At 42.3% G+C, this 14,262-nt stretch overlaps 1 protein-coding gene across 3 annotated transcripts; it reads right to left on the reverse strand.

Annotated features, from left to right (window-relative positions):
* Positions 1 to 158: 158 nt before the first annotated feature.
* strada (STE20 related adaptor alpha) lies at positions 159 to 13,418 on the reverse strand. Of its 3 annotated transcripts, XM_063018516.1 has the most exons (13): positions 13,348 to 13,418; positions 11,857 to 11,918; positions 11,090 to 11,147; positions 8,482 to 8,510; positions 5,497 to 5,599; positions 5,188 to 5,309; positions 4,711 to 4,819; positions 4,504 to 4,627; positions 2,902 to 3,073; positions 2,647 to 2,751; positions 2,309 to 2,544; positions 1,315 to 1,357; positions 159 to 1,182 (listed from the first exon to the last, which is right to left on the reverse strand). In XM_063018516.1, exons 2-13 carry the CDS (start codon positions 11,908 to 11,910, stop codon positions 1,027 to 1,029), a joined length of 1,311 nt encoding a protein of 436 aa, XP_062874586.1. In that variant the 5' UTR covers positions 11,911 to 11,918; positions 13,348 to 13,418; the 3' UTR covers positions 159 to 1,026. The 3 variants fall into 3 exon arrangements, with proteins under 3 accessions (XP_062874586.1, XP_062874584.1, XP_062874585.1); XM_063018514.1 differs by lacking the exon at positions 8,482 to 8,510; XM_063018515.1 differs by lacking the exons at positions 8,482 to 8,510; positions 13,348 to 13,418 and adding an exon at positions 13,025 to 13,114.
* Between the last annotated feature and the right edge of the window lie 844 nt (positions 13,419 to 14,262).

A 14,262-nucleotide genomic window follows, 5' to 3' on the forward strand; every position in this document is an offset into this window, starting at 1 on the left:
GGTTCCTCTGGTACATATTTGCAGATTTCCTTTTTGAAAGAGCTGCAAATGTTTATATTTATTTGTCTTTACTGGTAAAAATCACCAGGTTGCCAAACTTGGATTTAAATAAAGAGGTAAAACAGAAATAATATATAAAAAAAACAAGCAGGAAAAGGTTATTAATTTAAAAAACGTTTATTCTTATTGTGTAACATCTGAAAAACTCCACACTGAAATACATCACGGCTTCATCTCCACCAAACAGAAGCAAACTGAGAAACACTGCAATAACATTCATGATGCAAATAATCACTGTAACTGAGATATATAGCCCGGATGTTGTCATGTATCTCAGCTAGCAGCTCTTGTGGATGGAAACCGGATGTACCAGTAACTTTAATGACTAGTTTGATGCAACAGTAACAGTTCCTGAACAGTTAAACAGTAACTGTTCCTGAGCTTGACGGCCCGATTCCGCGTAAACAAGAACTCAGGAGTGAAGCGTGCAGTACGATGCTAACAGACATTCATGTTAAAGTGTATCGTTCAAGTTTATAGTTTACAAACCACGTAACAACTCAGTAACCGTGCACAGAAGTAAGCACCTGACATCCTGAAGGCTAGTGTGCTTTCTGATTCCTACACTTCCTCTGTCGGGCAGGGCCGTGGAGGCCGCAGTCCAGCCCTGAACCAGTTTCTTTTACATACATACCTGCTATATACACACAGTTCTGTAAAAATACAAACACCACGACAGAAATGAGAATTTAAACGCTCGTTTTAACACAAGCCTTGTAGATCAGGTGGAAAAACAGAGCCGAACCTTACTAAACATGCTTTGACCGGCCCAAGTCGTGTACGCTTTATTTTTGACCCAACGATTCCTCTCAAACCCTGCACCCCGTTTTCTTTGTAATCCTACTTACTGGCAAACGCATGCACTCTATACACGTCTAACCCTTCAAAGCAAACCTCATCATGAACAAGTCACCCTGATTTCACTTCCATAAAACACACCAGCTCTCAGCAGTCCTTTATCCTGGGTCAGAAATCCCAGTCGTCCACGTCGAGGTGGCTGAGGCCGGACTCCAGACTGGCCAGGGCCGAGGGCGAATCGTGAGGCTGGACGCACTCGAAGCTGCTGAGTGGCGAGACGGGACGGAGCAGGTCGGGCAGAGCCTCGCATGGACGCCGCTTTATCTGAACAGATAAGAGTAAAACGTCACATGTATTTTAGATAAAAGGATCAGGTATGATGTATAAACAAACAATAATATAAACTATGCCTCCAGCTTTTTATGCATTATGATAGCAATAACCAGATTAACTCACCTGCTTGAAGAAGGAGTGACCAATCAGAGCGCTGGCTGAAGGTCTGTAGGGGGGACAAAGTTTTAATTTTATAATCAAGTCATTTCCTGTAAGAAAACAGAACCTGAAACAACTTCTGACCTGAATTTCCTCCAGGCTCGTTTCCTTAAGCATTCCCTCTCACACAGGTTTATCGGCTGAGCTTTTTAGATCAGCGTTTTTCAAACAATGCGTCTTACTCTCTATGCTCTATACAATCTGGTCCCACTGTAGTTTACAGCATGTAACATAAAGCCTCCACAAGTGTTCTCAAAGTTTATTTCATTATTATTATTTTCTCTGCGACCCATTTTTTTGGCTCAGGGTTTGAAAACCCTCCTTTAGACTGCTCATAGTTAATAAAAGTCTATCAATAATTTGATTTCTGGGCATTCGGATGGCACAGCTGGCTAATATCATATCCCACAACTGATAGAGAGATGGGTTTAAGTCTCAGCATGCATGATTTGCTGTGTCTGTGCAAATCCAACTTCTGTCTGGTTAAGGCACAAGAATAAGTAAGGAACACTGACAAGACCGTGTGTTTAGATGTACGTTTTAACACTCGCTGTAGAAATCGGTCTCTGGATAGTGAAAAGAAGAGATCGGTGGATTTCACAGCTGTGTAAATTGCATCACGGACTGTGAAACGAGCCCGTTTTCCTTGTATCTCACATTTACTGGGTAATCTGCGCTATGAGGCATTCTAGAAATCCTACGGCAGTTAGGTTAGCAGTCTGTCAGTCAAAATTTCCAAGATGTCCAAGTCTAAAGCAGCTAAAAACAGGACTCCTAGCTAATCCTGTGGATGCAGTAATTATGTATAAACAATGAAAGTTTTGAGAAACAGACATTTACAAAGACTTTGGTTCTGTCAGAGCAGCTGCTACAATACTCCCACTACAACCTCTGTGCAAAATTATAAAAGCACCAAGGATCATCTAGAACAAACCAGAACTCAGAATGTGGTGTTCACCGTTTCTCTGGATCCCTCTGCAGGCAGAGCTCCACGAAGTTGTGAAAGTGAGGGCTGAACGTCCTGCTGTAGGGGTTCGGCTCTCCGTTGGCGTGCCGTGCCCCTCCGGCGCCGAGGCCCTCGCAGATCCCGGAGTCTGCCCCCGAGCGCGAGGGCTTTAGAGTGAGCTCTTCCGCCGGGATGGTGGTGCTGTCCAACAGACATGGAACTGTACCGTTGAGCTTCTCCAGCAGCATCTGATACGAAGATGAGACAGACGGGTTTGGGAGTCTGTGTGCACACTATTGAAGTGGAAAAAGAAGAGACAAAGCTCTTGGAGAAGTGTGCATCATGCTTACCTGTGTGGCGGGCATGTCTTTAAATGGGACGTGACCATTCGCCAGCTCACACGCAGTAATTCCAAGGCTGTAGATGTCCGAGCGGAAGTCATAGCCCTGAAGATTCTATTAAACACACACACACACACACACAGATAACATATAAAGAAATTACTCAGAGATAAGACTCTGACTTCAATCTTATGAATGCTGATTCAGTAAGTGTTGATTATTAAAGTAATAATGGAGTTTAGGTGTTGTATATGCTTTGTTTACCTGTTGTAGCACCTCAGGGCTGAGCCACGGCAGCACTTTAACACTGTACTGAGGAAAATCGTGCACCACTCGTGCTCTCTGACCGTGTCGGATCATACTGAAGATGCTCCTCAGACCAGAGAGGTACACCTGACCGTCCGACGCGATCAGAACGTGGCTCGCCTTTACACTCCTACACGTCGGGCACATAGAGACAAAAAAACGTAATGAATCAGTAAATACATCTGACTGTAAGATGCACTGGACCAATTTGTAGATGGATGGGTGGGTGGATGGATGGATGGATGGATGGGTGGGTGGATGGATGGATGGGTGGATGGGTAGATGGATGGGTGGGTGGATGGTTGGATGGGTAGATGGATGGGTGGGTGGATGGGTGGATGAAGTAAATGGGTGGATGAAATGGATGGATGAAATGGATGGGAGGATGGATGGTTGGATGGGTAGATGGATGGGTGGTTTGATGGGTAGATGGATGGGTGGGTGGGTGGGTGGATGGTTGGATGGGTAGATGGATGGGTAGATGGATGGGTAGATGGATGGGTGGGTGGATGGTTGGATGGGTAGATGGATGGGTGGGTGGATGGGTGGATGAAGTAAATGGGTGGATGAAATGGATGGATGAAATGGATGGGAGGATGGATGGTTGGATGGGTAGATGGATGGGTGGTTGGATGGGTAGATGGATGGGTGGGTGGGTGGGTGGGTGGATGGTTGGATGGGTAGATGGATGGGTAGATGGATGGGTGGGTAGATGGATGGGTGGGTGGATGGATGGGTGGATGAAGTAAATGGGTGGATGAAATGGATGGGTGGATGGATGGTTGGATGGGTAGATGGATGGGTGGGTGGATGGTTGGATGGGTAGATGGATGGGTAGATGGATGGGTGGGTGGATGAAGTAAATGGGTGGATGAAATGGATGGGTGGATGGATGGATGGTTGGATGGGTAGATGGATGGGTGGGTGGATGGTTGGATGGGTAGATGGATGGGTGGGTGGATGGTTGGATGGGTAGATGGATGGGTGGGTGGATGGGTGGATGAAGTAAATGGGTGGATAAAATGGATGGGTGGATGGATGGTTGGATGGGTAGATGGATGGGTAGATGGATGGGTAGATGGATGGGTGGGTGGATGGATGGTTGGATGGGTAGATGGATGGGTGGGTGGATGAAGTAAATGGGTGGATGAAATGGATGGGTGGATGGATGGTTGGATGGGTGGATGGATGGTTGGATGGGTAGATGGATGGGTGGGTGGATGAAGTAAATGGGTGGATGAAATGGATGGGTGGGCAGGTGGGTGGATTGATTGTAAATGGATTGTTTGTTTGGTGCCGGGCACTCAGTGTCACTACTTCTACATTCTCTCTCATCTACAGTATATGTGAGGGTTTGTAGAAATCACTGGTTCATTGACTTTTCAAGGGGTACAAGTCAAACTGGCTCAATTTTTGGAGACAAAGAAGTGACCTGCTATATTTATTCAAAACCCAATAACAGTAAATAAATGGGCGGGCTACAAAGTGACATATTTAATAGAAACTTCTTACACATCAGATTATGTTTTTTTTACAATTGTGTGTGTGTGTGTTCCTCACCGATGAACATAACCCATGTGATGAATATACTCCAGTGCCCTCAGAACTCCAAGCAGGATGTACGCGATAGTCAGCTCACTCAAACCGTCAGCAAAGTGCGTGCTGATCAAATCCCGTGCTGATCCTGAAGAACACAAACAGTCACACTTAGACGTAAATGATAACGGCTTATTCAGCAGTTTAAAATCCGAGTGTGTGTTTGCTTACCATAGGCCATGAAGGGCGTGATCACCCATAACTCGTTCTTTGAAATGAAAATACTCCTGTACGGGAGGATGCTGGGGTGATGGAACAGTTTAGACACATGCAGTTCTCCCTGACAGAGAGAAATCACAAGCGTTACAAAGTTTTCTAGCGCGTTCCCAAACTCTCACCCCTAATACACCTCTGTATTTATGTAGTTCCAACACACCAACAAAAATATATATTTAGAACAATGACAGATATATCAGAGGCCAAATGTTAATGTAAACTGCACACTTGATGCCTAAACAAGCTGATGTTAAAAAGCAGCAGTAATAATAATGAAACCAAACGAAAGCTGAATGATTGTGACTAACGATTCAAAATGTCAGAATTAGTTAGGATATACAGACTGGAAAAGTCAATATGAGGGTGAATCTAAATTTATTACGTTGGATTCAAAAACACAGAGCTCAATAAATGACCAGAACTGTTACAGACCTGAAGGTAGTTGACCATGTCGTTGGTGCAGGCTTCCATGTCGATCCGTCGGATGGCTACATGTTCACCGGTGGGTTTGTACCGGCCCAGATTGACAGTCATCAGGTTTTCCAGACCCTGACCTACACCCATCCACGCACACAGAGTTTAAAAGGCTTGTGAATGGCCGAAAAATAACACGCACTCCTGCTTCACAAGCAAAGATAGTTTTTAAACAGCCTACGCTCACAGAAACTGGACAGATAAAGAATAGAAGTGAATTCATGAACTGATTGAATGAATTATTAGTAGGTACGGTAGCTGTCTGACCGATGATGGTGAGGAGCTCGTAGGCGTTGCTGTCTGGTAGGAAGGTTCCCATGGTGCCCTGGGGTTGCAGGTAGCTCAGAGACTCACGACTGTCCTCATGGGCCTGGAACAAAAGACATAACGTTTATATTAAAGAAATAATTGCTAAAACATTTCCCCCTCCCTCTCCAGTCGTGTCTTTAACAGACTGAGCAAGTCAGACTTTAATCAAGTGCTTAAAGCACATCTTTACTATAAATGCTCAAATCCTACAGTCATTAATAGAAACCTGTAATGGAAACACCTGTTCTACGTCACTATGTGCATAATAAAGCTACTAAACACGTCATGTTATAAAGAGCCCTTTAAAATTGCATTTAACATTTCTAACATTGTTTTAATTTGGCTGTATGCTATTTCCTTGTGCACTCTTGGCGACCTTTGCCGGTTTACACCTCTACAGTATGGGGTACCACACTATTCACTCTGTATTCCTCCGCCTCTTGTGCCAAAGCCTTGACCAAATAGTAGAAGCAGATGCTGCAGTGGAAAAGAGGTAAGGACTTCTATAGAAGATACGCAACACGAAATGTCAGTGTGCCTGAGCATAACAACAATAAAGATTATTGTCTATTCTATATAGTCAGCTGTGTTTCATTGGTGGTGGGGGGCTAGCATGTAAGACCGCTGTGCCACCTGAATGCCCTCATGGCCTCTATTTGACCACAAAATTGCCAACAGTTCATACATTTTTGATGTATTACCCATCAATGCATACTTAATATTTAGCTGCTAGTGATACATAACTTTACAAAAGCATAAATCCTTAAATATTAAACTAGTAAAAAAAAACATGTCACTTTTAAAGCATTAAATCCATCCAACGAACATAAAAACCCAAATTAAACAAACTGCAACACGAGATTTTCACAGTGCAGCGACTACAAGCACATTTTAAATCAGCAATGCGGAAAAGTCGTCCAGAATACCTTCAGTTAATGCTTTACAGGGTTACGGAAGCTCTGGACGGCCGGGCTCGAGAACGGTATTCTGCAATGTGTTACCATGAACCGTAACACATTAAAGCCATCGCAAGCCATGCTCGAGCAATCAAAGAGCAAAGAGCCTCCCAGCAGCGATACGGGATCACACACTTAGTCTTGCAAGGTCAGACTTACCTACATGAGCATGGAGAGAACAAGGTCTTACGGGTTTGCATCGTATAAGCCAGCGTGTTCCAAACTTGTTTTCAAGCCATCCACATTTTATTCATGATTTGTACCGCGACACAGGCAACACAAACAACGCACGGTGTGTTTACACGGTGTGATTTCTTAGATGTTATAAGATCATCATTTACCACACTGTATGACTTTTGACACACAATGTGAGATCACATGTGCTTGTGTCAGAAAGCACCAGGGCGGCACGGTGACTAAGTGGGTAGCACTGTCTCCTCACAGCAAGAAGGTCCTGGGTTCGATCCCCAGGTGGGGCGGTCTTGGTCCTTTCTGTGTGGACTTTGCATGTTCTCCCCGTGTCTGCGTTGGTTTACTCCAGGGGGTCCGGTTTCCTCCCACAGTAAAAAGACGTGCAAGTGAGGTAAATTGGAGACACTAAATTGTCCATGACTGTGTTCGATATAACCTTGTGTGAACTAATGAACCTTGTGTAATGAGTAACTACCGTTCCTGTCATGAATGTAACCAAAGTGTGTAGAACATGACGTTAAAATCCTAATAAACAAACAGAAAGCACCATTAACTAACAACAACCCTGCACATACACTGTCATCATGTCAGTAGTATTTCAGTGGGCAGTGGTAGCTCAGCAGTTAAGGTACTTGACTAGTAATCAGAAGGTTGCCGGTGCAAGCCCCACTGCACTGCAGCCAACTTGCCACTTTTGGGCCCCTGAGCCTGGCCCTCAACCCTCAATTATTTAGTCATTATGTCTGCTAAATGCAGAAAATATCAATCTAAATGTCCCCTCATCAAGCACAAAAACAAAAACAACCCCTCTACATATTCCAGGTGACTGACCATGGTGTGGATGTTGGGGCCTTATGAACTAGGCTGTGTATGCCTTATACCACCTATAATCTAGAGTTTCCACAGAATAGCATAGCTACAAGAAAAACATCCAGTAAGCAGAAGTTCTTCCGGCAGAAAAGCCTTGTTAATTAGAGATCAGAGGGGAAAGCACGATACATAATACGTAAAACACTGCACCAGTGTCAGAATGCATTAACATGACAACTAGAATGTTACACACACCGTTACATACAGCCAAAAATACATGGACACACGATGGACATCTAAACAGCTGCTACAAAGCTGAAAACATTTAATTTAATTTAATACTCGTGCCCTAATATCCTCTGGCACTGGCTTTCGAGCGGTTTCCCGTTTTAGAATTGTGTCTTTTAGTTCCTCAGCCCCCAAACGTTGGAACTTCCTTTCACAATCACTTCTCATCCATCTTCCTCCTCACAGGTCAACTAAAACGTTCCTCATTACTGCACATTACTGTGCAAGCGTTCTTGGGTATGATTAAATTAAAATTATTGTTATTATTATTTTATATGCTTGATTGTCCACAACTGCGAGCAGTGTGTGTAGCTAAAACACCCTCAGTAATCAGCAATGACAACCACATATTTTCTCCAAAGTTAGTATTATAAATCCTCATACTGGCGAGCCATTGTACGACCCATTGGGAACCCATTACAAAAACCGTGCGCATGTGTGAATGTATATAAGAAATGAGCGATGATACGCGATGCCGGTCAGCAGTACAATGAGTGCATGCACTTAAGCACAGTGCCGGGGGGTAGAAACATGTCCACAAACTCGCCAAAGCAACAACATCCATTAAAACGTCTTATTCACCTGATCGTTCACACACACAATGCTCTTAGACTTAACCGTTAGCGCGCGCACACACACGCACACACATCCACAAGCGGATTAACTGCAGGAGCTGTAACACAGAGGTGGCACTTACTCTTCTGAGTGGGCTTGCCTGAGCTGGCTCTGGATAAAAAGATCAAGCAAACGACGCAAAACACACAGATACACAAACAACTTGGTTTTAATGAGGGTCTGAGAATGTCATGTGATCTGATATTATGCCTCGATGGAGCGTCATTCACACAAGCGCTCAGTGATCAGCGAGTAAAAGGTCAGGTGGCTACATTTTGACCTTGATGACAAAAACAACCTGTTAATAGCAAGTATACTGTTTGCAAAAACTGAAAACAATAACAAAATGTAAGGAACAAATCTGCATTTAAATAAGAGTCGCACCGTCTGCATATCAGAACATCATTTGAAAGCAATATTGAGGCATAATATAAATCGAGGGTGTCAGACTCCAGTCCTGGGAAGCCAAAGTATCACATTAGATTAGCATTCAACCTGATTCAGCTACTCAATCCGCAATCCCTCATACACTATGTGGCCAAAAGTATTTGGACACCTGATCATGAGCTTGTTGAACATCTCATTTCAAAAACAGACTGTATTAAAGCAGAGTGACCTCTGTGTGATCAAAACAGCCCTGTCTGTAGGAATGTTGTTGAGTTGAGTCCAGGGCTCTGTGCAAGCCACTGGAGTTTCTTTAAATCAAGCTTTTCCATGTCTTCATAGACTTTGCTCATGCTGGAACAGAGAAGGGTCTTCCCTAAACTAATGCTGCGAAGTTGGAAGTATATAATCTCCTTTATTTAATTGATTCATTACACCTGTTGGCAATTGTTGTGCCTGAAACACTTGAAATAAGTCATTAGAAAGGGTGTCCCAATACTTTTGTCTGTTTTTTATTGTATGTAGAATTTTTTGATCCATATGGGCCCTCAGGAACAGAGTATGACATCCTCAATATAGATTGTTTGATACTGTTGTTACAAGAACATAAACCTACCTACCTTACAAATCGGTTTGTTATGGAGTTAATTACACAACCAAGAGTATGAAGACAAGATTACAATTAATGGGCTTAATCAATAAGCTTAAAATAAGGTTCATCGTCATGCAGTCCCCATATACTAAAGAGGAAATTATGAGGGTGCCAATCCAACTCTGGCTTTGGCCCACCCCTTAGACATAGCCGATCATGTCTGTGTAGATGCCCGGCCGTCTGATAGCACTGAGTATCCATGCTACAGATGCAGCTAAACATTTTGGAAGGGATTTAACACTGAACCGCGTTTAAGCAACAGCACATGATGATAAAAACAGGCAGCAGCCAAGCGCAAACAAATCAGACACATAAAGCAACATGCAACAAGCCAGAAATAATAAACGCCACAACAAAATGAAATCTTAAAGCGCCTTAGTGCTGATGAGATTAACGAACCACACTTTCCTGTCCTAAAGTACCACAGGACTGTAGAGTTGAACATTTTACCTACTTAAAACCCCTAATTTACCTCATCTGCTATTTACAGCCCTTCAAGAAGTTGATTTTTGGTTAAAAGATGTAAGAATCGTCTCTGTATGTGTGTGGCTCACCAATATAAGTGTGACACTCCTAATGTAAACTAACAAAATAAATTACAAATAAATGAACTGCCTATCTTGTAAAAGGGCTTCACTGGAGGTCAAACTATACAAGTCTGTCTTCAAAACACCAAACCATGGAGTTCACGGAACTGTCTACTAATCTGCATGATCAAACTGTAGCAGGGCAAAGATCAGGGCAAAGATGCAACACAAAAATTTGGCCATCCAGTCAAAGTGGGCATAAAATAGAAGATCGAAATTTATTCACAGGGCAGTTGTAGCCTAGTGGTTAAGGTACTGGACTAGTAATCGAAAGGTTGCTGGATCAAGCCACACCACTGCCAGGTTGCCACTGTTGGGCCCTTGAGCAAGGCCCTTAACTCTCAATATATACCAATATGTACTGTAAGGCGTTTTGGATAAAAGTATCTGCTAAATGCCAAAAATGTAAATAAATATTATTATTATAATCTATTCACAGTTGCTATTAACACTGTATTTGCAAACTAACCAAAGCTTACTGTTCCAACATATAAATCATTAAAACAGTGTGTACGGGAATAGTATGATATTATAGAAGTAACAGAGGCACAAATTTGTAAAAGCGGCTCTGCCATTATAGTCTTTGTTTTTATGACAAACATCTGAAGGACGAGAAACTTCATACGTATGATCTTGGTATGGAAAAATGCCATCATCTCAACATTCACTGGCTAAGCTCTGTCCTTAACAAATGCTCGTGTTCTTTGCCTATCTGAGCAGCCGTTTCCTATAAAGAAAAGCAATGCAACAGACACGACAGCTGGCTACGGTACAAACATGCCACACAGGAGCGTCAAATAGTCTCCACTTATTAGACTCCACTTTTGCTCAGCAGCAGCGCACTGCAAATGCATGAAAACTAAACATTTCATTTTAGCCGTTACGCTACAGTGTTTGTTCCTTCTATATGATTAAATATTATGTAGTTGTACACACAGATCTACATTAAAATGCTCACTATAGCAAACTCTCCTTCACATTCAGAGAGGCTAAAAGCTGGCTGAGGATCGATTATGCGACCATGACGCAAGCACAGCAGCAGCACACAATACGACTACTGTACTCACCTCCAAATAAGTCCAAATCCCTCAGGCTCTCCACACTCAGCTTCTCCGACACCCAGCGCTGTAACAGAGAGACACAAGTACAGTTAATAAACAGTATTATTACAAGGCTAAATGTGTTTATTTGTCATATGTACACATAGACACCTATACAGTACAATGAAATTCTTATCTCACATATGCCAGCTTGTTTGGAAGCTGAGGTCAGCCCAAAGCCCTAACCACTAGGCTACCACCATCCCATAACATTATAAGAATGGTTGTAATACAGCTGAAAATCCTTATTAGTTGCTGTTCGCTAACGTTATGCATGCGTAGAACCTCCAACATCAACGCTTATATAAGGAGCCACTCTAAACTCTCTCCCATAGTTTTGGACTGGAATGTCCAACAAGCTCATGGTTAGGTGTCCACATACCTTTGGACATGTAGTATAATTCTAGTAAGAAAGTATTCACTTTTTGTAAGCATTGTAGTTTAATTTTGACTCATTCCTTATGGCAAATTGTCTTTAATAGCTCAACGGTTACTCTATCCCTCTAATGTACTGGTTGAAGGTGTCAAGACAGTTTGTCTTTTTTAAGGAAGCATTTGATCTGAGACTTACTCTAGGCTTGTTCAAACGTTTGTTAAGTAGTTATCTATGACAGTGATAATAAAAATAGCCACCCAGAGAATCAGAGTTTCAATATCATAACTATATCATGATATTAATATCAACAAGCCCCTCCGTTCTAACTACAGAGCTTAGCAACGTTCAGAAAACTTACCAAAAAAGACATGGAACCTGAAGATGAGGAGCGTCTACACCATCCGAAACACATCCAAATCCCTGCAGGACAAAAGTCAAAGGTAGAAATAGTAATTTGCTTATCACAGAGTACAAGCCTGTTAGATTAGTCTTAACACAGAGTGACTCTGGAGATGAAAGTATTGGTGGTGGTGTACTTATTTAGAACTACAAGAGAGGCAGTGATAGAACAAAGGTTAAGGTACTGAACTGGTAATCGGAAGGTTGTTGGTTTGAGTCTCCCCACCACCAAGTTACCACTGCTGGGCCCTTTAGCAAAGCTTTTACCCCTCAATTGTATTCAGTCACTAGTACCTTATCGGAAGGTTGTTGGTTTAAGACCCTCCACCACCACCAGGTTACCACTGTTGGGCCCCTCAGCAAAGCTCACTCTCACTCACTCACTGTCTTAACCACTTATCCAATTAGGGCCCCGGGAAGGGGATGGGGGTGCTGGAGCCTATCCCAGCTTTTCAATGGGCGCAGTGCAAGGCACACAGTAACACACTAGATGGGGCGCCAGTCCATCGCAGGGCAGACACACACACACACATTCACCTATAGGGCAATTCAGTGTCTCCAATTAACCTGACTGCATGTTTTTGGACTGTGGGAGGAAACCGGAGCTCCCGGAGGAAACCCAGGCAGACACGGGGAGAACATGCAAACTCCACACAGGACCTTATTGCTGTGAGGCGACAGTGCTACCCACTGAGCCACCGTGCCGATCAAGAATTTCAGATAAACAGCATATTCTAAATGCCAAAGATCTAAAAGCATCAAAATGCATAACAAGTCATAAGTAAAGAAATTAACAGAGTTTCTGTTGTGTTGTCAGCTCCACTACTTTTTTTTTAATGACTGTACACTTGCTTCATCACTAAATTTCATGTCTGAAGTTTATAAGAAGTTTGTTTTTGTAGAACAGAACAAAACAGCAAATAATTAATAGTAGTATTTTGCTATAGCTATAATGTTTAGGTCTAGATTAAGACTGTCATTTGTTTCAGATTGACGCATATTGTTTCAGAAGTTATCTGCTTTTAATTTGACCTTGTGATATTTGTAATAAATGGCAATGATAATAATAAAAATATATCATATAAATAAATAAATAGTCCTGAAAATTTGAGGTCTAAGCGGTTTACCAGCTCAGTTTAGATTTGGAGACGAGCTAAATTGTTGGCTGTCATTTCCCAATTTCCTACCGAGCTAAATGTATCAAATTAAACAATGAACATGAATTATTCCTGTACGTTCTGTACGTTATTATTATTATTGTTGTTGTTATTATTATTTAAAAGCCGTTAATTGTTCGCTGCACGAGCATTAGCATTAGCAATGATGAGAAGCCTCTACCAAAACAATAAAAGCTAAAAGCCACCGGCCAGTATTAATAACGTAAGATTACTATTATCTAAATTAAACGACTAAAATGTAAAGAAGATTAAAAAAGATCAGGTTTATTTACCTGTAGTTCCTGAAAGTGTGTGATTGAAATGGCTTAACTCCTGTCAGTTACAGCGCGGCGTGGTCCGGTTGACTACGCATGCGCAACAAATCCATGCTTACACTGACACGCATGCGCAAAGTAAATACTTTTCTACAAAGCTAGTTATTACGTTTACATTGTCAGCATTTAGCAGATGCTTTTTTTTTTATCCAAAGCGACTTACAGAACTGTGTCAGTATATTGTCTAAGCAACTGAGCGTTAAGGGCCTTGCTCAAGGGCCAAACAGTGGCGACTTGGCAGTCGTTGGTTTTGAATTCCAGTACCTTAACCACTAGGCTACACCTGCCCCTTACTACACCCAAACCTCTGAAGTGACATTATTTAAAACGTTTTAAAGTTGTAATTTTATAAGTTTAATGTTAAGAGTAAATCTCCGGAGTTTTAACCCTAAAGTGCACAACAACTGTTCCCTTTAAGTCTGCATTTTTACTTACCTTATGACTGGAATAAATCTGAAAGTGGATGCTGTGTCCAACCTTGAGGTTCCAAACTGTGGATAGTATTAATCCCGTCCCAAACGGCTTCTAATTCATTGCAGACATCCCCCCCCCCCCCCCCCCCCCCCCCCCCCCCCATTATTGTCTAGAAACTATTTAGAAACTATTGTATAGTGTCATTTTTAATAAGTCAGTCACACTATCCGTTTTATATGGGCACAGAGAAAGTTGCAGTATGTACATTTTTGACCCAGTACATTTTTAGAATACTCACAAGAAACTCCATTTAACTTTGGGTGACCGTTGACTAATTATAGAATAGAATGCCTTTATTTGTCATATATACTGGGGTCAGAGCGCAGGGTCAGCCATTGTACAACGCACATGGATCAGACAGGGTTAAGGGCCTTGCTCAAGAGCCCAACAGTTGCTGCA

The sequence above is a fragment of the Trichomycterus rosablanca genome, chromosome 22 (assembly GCF_030014385.1).
Source record: "Trichomycterus rosablanca isolate fTriRos1 chromosome 22, fTriRos1.hap1, whole genome shotgun sequence".
Classification (NCBI taxonomy): Eukaryota; Metazoa; Chordata; class Actinopteri; order Siluriformes; family Trichomycteridae; genus Trichomycterus; species Trichomycterus rosablanca.